At 50.1% G+C, this 6,000-nt stretch overlaps 1 protein-coding gene across 8 annotated transcripts in view; it reads right to left on the bottom strand.

The window, feature by feature from the left end:
* Window positions 1-4,178: 4,178 nt before the first annotated feature.
* Window positions 4,179-6,000, bottom strand: part of NEO1 (neogenin 1) — a 173,422-nt gene continuing 171,600 nt past the window's right edge. For all 8 annotated transcript variants that reach the window (XM_068204323.1, XM_068204328.1, XM_068204324.1 and 5 more), the window contains one exon: window positions 4,179-4,946. In XM_068204323.1, coding sequence (XP_068060424.1) covers window positions 4,863-4,946 — 84 coding nt within the window. In that variant the 3' untranslated portion in view covers window positions 4,179-4,862. The remainder of the gene's footprint in view (window positions 4,947-6,000) is intronic.

The following is a 6,000-nucleotide window of genomic DNA, read 5'->3' as shown; positions in this document are numbered from 1 at the left end:
CCCTGCCGTGGAGGGGAAAGTGCTGCTCAGAACATTCCCCCACAGCAAAGGGGGAGCCCCAGAGGGCTGAACCCTCACTGGATTTGTTTGTCCCAGGCACTCTGTGGCATTCTGGCTTTCCCTGTCCCTTCCCCAGGCAGGTGTGCAGGCTGGGGCTGGGGGTGCTCTCCACTCTTCCACTTTTATGCTCATGTTCCTGTGGCTGCCAGGTGTTGGCTCTCCCTTTCCAAACTTGCCATGCCCTGTCGGTCCTGTGTGTTTCCTGGAATGTCTGTCCCCTGCACTTCCAGGCTGCCACCACCCTGCAGAGCTGGCACAGCTGCTCTGGGGGCAGGGATTTTACTGTGTCTGCAAGGTTCTGGAGAGCCACAGTGCAGCTCCAAGCTTGGCTTTCAAGAGTCACAAGGGGCAGGTGTGTAACCTGCTGGAAGCCTCCCCTGATGTCACAGAAACAGGCTGGGAGAGCTGGGGGTGCTCGCCTGGAGAGGAGAAGGCTCCAGGGAGAGCTCAGAGCCCCTGCCAGGGCCTGAAGGGGCTTCAGGAGAGCTGGAGAGGGACTGGGGACAAGGGATGGAGGGACAGGACACAGGGAATGGCTTCCACTGCCAGAGGGCAGGGATGGATGGGATATTGGGGATAAATTGTTCCCTGTGAGGGCGGTGAGGCCCTGGCACAGCTGTGGCTGCCCCTGGATCCCTGGCAGTGCCCAAGGCCAGGCTGGACGCTGGGCCCTGGAGCACCCTGGGCTAGTGGAAGGTGTCCCTGCCCATGGCAGGGTGAGATTGGAATTGGGCTTTAAGGTCCCTTCCATCCAAACCATTCTGGGATCCTAAGAAAAGCTGCACTGGTTCAGTGGTTTTGGTAAAAGCTGTTGAGTTGAATCACCCTGAGCTGCTGCAGAAATGCTTTTACTGAGCTCTGAAGAGGGTTTAGGATCGAACCCAGTCTCATTCAGGAGGAGATGGGTGGCTGCTCTCACTGGGCGCAAGCGTCACCCAATTTATTGCAGGGGTTCGAGGCATCCCTTGGTTGTGGGTCGGAAGCCAAAACTCCCTTGGAAAATCTGGGAATTCCAGCGTGAGCTGCTCCTTGAGCTGCCCCTCGGAGGCAGCAGCATCCTTGGGGATCCCTCGTCCCCTCCAGGAGCTCGGCTCGGGCCGTGCGAGCTCTGCGGCTGCGAGGCAGCGCTGCCATCTGCTGTCCCCGGGCTGCGCTGTCACCCGGCCCTGCAGGGCTGCCCCTGGCACGGCCCGGCCCTGGCACGGCCCCGGGCACAGCGACTCAGCCAAGGGTCCCCCGGGAACTGGAGCCCGGGGCTCAGCTGCAGAAAAGGAGGCTCCGGGGGGACCCTGTGGCTCTGCACAGCTCCTGACAGGAGGGGACAGCCGGGGGGTCGGGCTGTGCTCCAGGGAACAGGATGACAGGAGACGTCCTCAGGCTGTGCCAGGGGAGCCTCAGGTTGGACACCAGGAGGAATTTCTTCATGGAAAGGTTGCTCAGACATTGGAAGGGGCTGCCCAGGGAGGTTTGGAGTCCCCATCCCTGGAGGTGTCCAAGGAATGCCGGGACGTGGCACTCGGTGCTCTGGGCTGGTGACAAGGTGGGGTTTGGGCACGGCTTGGACTCGATGGTCTGGGAACACTTTCCCCAGCTCAGTGATCCCGTGTGAATCCCAGACTGTTCGGGCTGGGAGAGCTCAGCTCCTGCCCCTGGCAGTGCCCCCAGGCCGGAGCTGCAGGTCGGTGAGTTGGGCAGGGTTTATCTGCTCTGCCCTGGACTCAGGAAAAGCTCGCCAGGCTTCTGCCCTGGCCCCCACCAGCTCTGAGCCGGCTGAGCTGCCCCTGGCCATCCCTCCGGGAGAACTCCAGGCTCCCTGCCCGGCTGGCATGTGGGGGGGAAAGGAAGGAGTGACCAGAAGGATCGGAGGGACAGGGCAGGGACAAGGCTGTGACCCGGGCAGTGGCCGCTGGCCCTGGGCTGGTGTACACCAGCACGGGGGTGGCAACGAGGAGATCAATTCCTGCATTTCACAGTCCAGAATCAGAAAGTGCAATATCCCATGGTTATGGTATTGTTTTTCAATTATTTCCCAGTTTCTTATTTGTACTTGCCCAGATTTGAACCCCTGCCTTCTCTGCTTGCTAATTAAAAGGTGATATTTTTACTGTGGAGCTTTGAAATAGGGAGACAGGAAAATGCTCCAAGGTCAGTGTTTGCACAAAGCCTGAGGGAAGGAGAACAGTTCTGTTCTTTTTTTTTCTATGGAGAACGCAACCCACAGCAAGGAAAAAAAGGGCAAGTAAAACCCCAAACATGGTTACTGAACCCACTAAGAATAATTAAACAAACTCTCCAAGCAGGACAGGAATTGATTGGATTAAAAAAAGTGTATTGGATGCCCAATACAAAATAATAAACATGAAGTTATTAAAAAAGGCCATAGAGGATACAGCAAATACTACAGAAAAGCAAAAAAAAAAATTGTACAGAAAGGTCGACATCTACAGCAGTCCTTGAAATTCTTCTACATGAGAATCATAAAACAATGTACAGGTTTGGTTTGTTCCTTTTCCCCAAATGTCTGAGGGAAGCTGTCACTGCACAGCTGGACTATGACACTACAAGGATACACAATGTTCCAAAGTTAAAATCACAGGATATGTAAGAAAACGTAGCATTAAAATGTGAAAAAGTGCAATACAGATTGTACACTGAATTGAATAAATGTTTTTTCTTTTTTTTTTTCAGTTTAACCTTAAAAAACCAACTTTGAACAGTTGTTTTATCATTAAAAATATTCCCCCTCCCCAAATTCAATGACAATATTAACATTCATGGTGTTCTACACAAGGAATATTCACAAAGGCCCCCAGCTGGGAATACTGTGTGTGTAGGATGGCATTTCTTTGGGTATAGGTAAAAAATAGGCAAAGGAACAGATCCACACCCTCCTTGCAGGCCAGGCATGGATTTTATTCTTTAAATACATGTTCTGTAGCTTATTTTGCCCTGAATTGTACTGATTTAAAAGTCCAAATGTTAATTATCCAGGTGGCCCATGGTGCTACAATTTATTTAATTCCCTCCCCTCCCTCAATAATAAATAAATGCAGGAAATGGCCCAGAAATGACAACACAGAGTCCAGGAAAAGAAAGGAAGTGACCCCACCCTCAATCCGTGCTCTCCCTTCTCCCGGGAACAGCCCTGGCAGCTTCAGCTCCACTTCAGGGGATAAAAGGAAGCAAAGTTCTTTTTGCCACTTCAGTGGAAATCTCCTGGCAGAGGCACAGAGGGGCCTGAGCTTCCCAAATCCCAGTCCTTGAACCATCAGGAAGTTTGGGATTCCTTTTATCCTAGGAGTGAAACTGCACAGGAGTTCATTGGCAGCTGGTTGGGGTTTCTCTCTCTCTCTTTTATTTCTCATTTTACTGAACTCCGGCCCTTTTTTAATGCAGAGAAGGACAGAGCCAGGCAAGCACACAAAGAGAGAAGGAAAACCCCTCTTCCCTCCCTGTTCCCTCTCCTCCCTATCCAGACAGGACCGTGAACAGCACCTGGGCCACCAGTACTGGGTTTATTTTTACATGGTTTCCAAAGTGTAAAAAAATACATTTTTGCCTTGTTCTGTGTCTGAGGGATCTTTCAGAGCAGGATTCCTGTTGGGATTGCTGGGACAGGGCCACTGCTGCAGGACCCTGTGGACACTCAGTGCTCTCCAGGCAGGATCTGGGCTGTTGGGAATGGGAAGATCCTCAAGTTCTCTGAGCCCAGGGGGCTCAAGCCCAGCACTGCAACCTTGCTGAGCTCCCACTCTGCACTTCCAAGGCTCCTGATCCATCTTTAAACCAACAACAACAAAACAGCTGCCAAAAGAAGCTTCCTGTGGGGTCACCTAGCCAGGAGAACCCCAATTCCCAGGAGGAATTCTCTGAATATTCCTAAAGGAGACTTCCTGCGCTCAGTGACCAGACACACAGTACAGCTGAAGATGTTTCCTTGTTCTTCAGTCTTCCCAGTCACTGGAAAAAGACAGGAAAACAACAGAACCCTCCCCGGGATCCCCTCCCCTTCCCAAACTACTTCTCCCCCCACTCAAAATATTGAAACTGCACAAAAAGCGACAAACAAGGCTCTCCAATTACACCTCAATTCAAACAGACCGGGAATCTCACAGTGATGAGAGGAGAAAGTCAGGCTTTTAATAATTATAATATAAAAATAATAAAAAAAGCTTACAAAGAGCAGTGCAGCATCCCAAAAGGCCATGGATTAACTGCCAGAAGGGGACGTAATTATACTCAGAATAAAAAAACAGAACAGAACAACCCACACTGGCAATGAATTTTCATACACAATAGAACAAGCAGTCAAACCTCAGCCTAGGCTGTGGAAAACAACAGTTTCTCCTTTTTTTTTTTATTACAATATTTTTTTCCTTTTTATAAAAAAAGATAAAATAAAAACACAAATAAAATTGTACATAAATGCCAATGTCCAACACTGAAAAGGCAGGGCAATCACACCACTGAGACAAAACCTGACCAGAAAAAAACTAATGGCGAGTCCACTTTGCTTTGCTTTTGTCCTGCTGGATCCCAGCCTGGCTGGCGTGGCCCGTCCTGCTGGGTGCTGCTGGAACCCCGCGTGGCTCCCTGCAGGACAAGGGGTGACACCGGGGTCACCTCGGGCTGGCTCCTCTCCTCCTCCCTCCATTGCTCTCATGTGCTGTCCCTCTTTCTGCTTTGTTTAATTTTTTTTTTTCTCTTTTTTTTTTTTTCCTTTAGTTTTTCCTCTGTACAACTCCTTGTGTTGCAAGGCTGAGTCCGAGGCTGGCGGCGGCTCCGGAGTCGCGGCGGGGCGGTCACGCCGTGGTGATGGCATTGAGGTCCTTCATGAGTCCTTCCAGGTGGGCCATTTCTTTGGTCAGCTCGTCCGGCTCGTAGCTCTGCGGGCAGGAAAGGCTCACTCACACAGAGCTGGGGCCCAGCAGGAACCCAGGCACTCGGGAGTGAGCACAAGTGGATTTCTCGATGAACAACGTCAAGATCCCTCTTTTCCAAGTGCAGCTCTTGGGCAGTTGTGGCTCAGAGCTCCACTGATCAGGCCCTGTTTTCCTGTCTCAATCCCTGCCTTTGAACCAAAGCAGGAAGTTGAGAAGGATCTTCCCAGCTTAACAGGAAAAGAGGTCAAAGGAATGCTTCAACAAAGCTGGTTTGGGATCAGGACGTTTGCTAAAGCCACGCATTTTTAGGCTCAGCTGTCTCATTTCTGTCACCACTGTGGACAGACCGTGGCCTGGCTCATCTCCAAACCCCTCCTGACCAAGTCCTTTCCAGTTCTGAGCAGTTTCCAGCCCTGACCTGTTCTCACACACAAACCTCCTCCTTCATTTCAACAGCCAAGAACTTGCAGTTTACCAAACCTCTGCCTTGTACAGCAAAGTCATCCCAGTCCCCTGCCCAACACATCCTGACTGGGATAAAGAGCAGCAGCTGGGAGTAAACTCCTTCCTACAGGTTCTCCTAAAAATCCAGAATTAATTCAAATCGCTACCCAACCCTGAACGTCATATTTCTACTTGTAATTTACATTTTTAGAATCACAGTTGAACCAGTAATTTAATTTCATCTGGTTTTTTTTGTGCTGACTCTACCTTGCACTAATACATTAATGAAAAAAAAGTATTAATGACTCTATTTAAATATTACAGATTAGTTGAGGAGTATGGGTTTGGTTCTGACCAAACAAAATGAATAAAGCAGGAGTGACAGAAGCACCAAAGGGCACCAAGATCAAGTTTCCAGACCAGCACACAGAGAAATAAAATCAGGAGAGTAAAAAACATGTGACAAAAGGACAATGAGGAAAAAAAAGAAAATTCCAAATGAGCATTTCCTGTAGCAGTGATGCAGCAGTGAATATTTGTACATTAACAGGTGACACAGTGGCCACAGGAGCAACTCCTGGCCTGCAATTTGAAAGGAAAACAGCTCCCAGTG

This window comes from Anomalospiza imberbis, chromosome 13 (assembly GCF_031753505.1).
Source record: "Anomalospiza imberbis isolate Cuckoo-Finch-1a 21T00152 chromosome 13, ASM3175350v1, whole genome shotgun sequence".
NCBI lineage: Eukaryota > Metazoa > Chordata > Aves > Passeriformes > Viduidae > Anomalospiza > Anomalospiza imberbis.
This window is presented reverse-complemented; position numbering and strand designations above follow the sequence as displayed.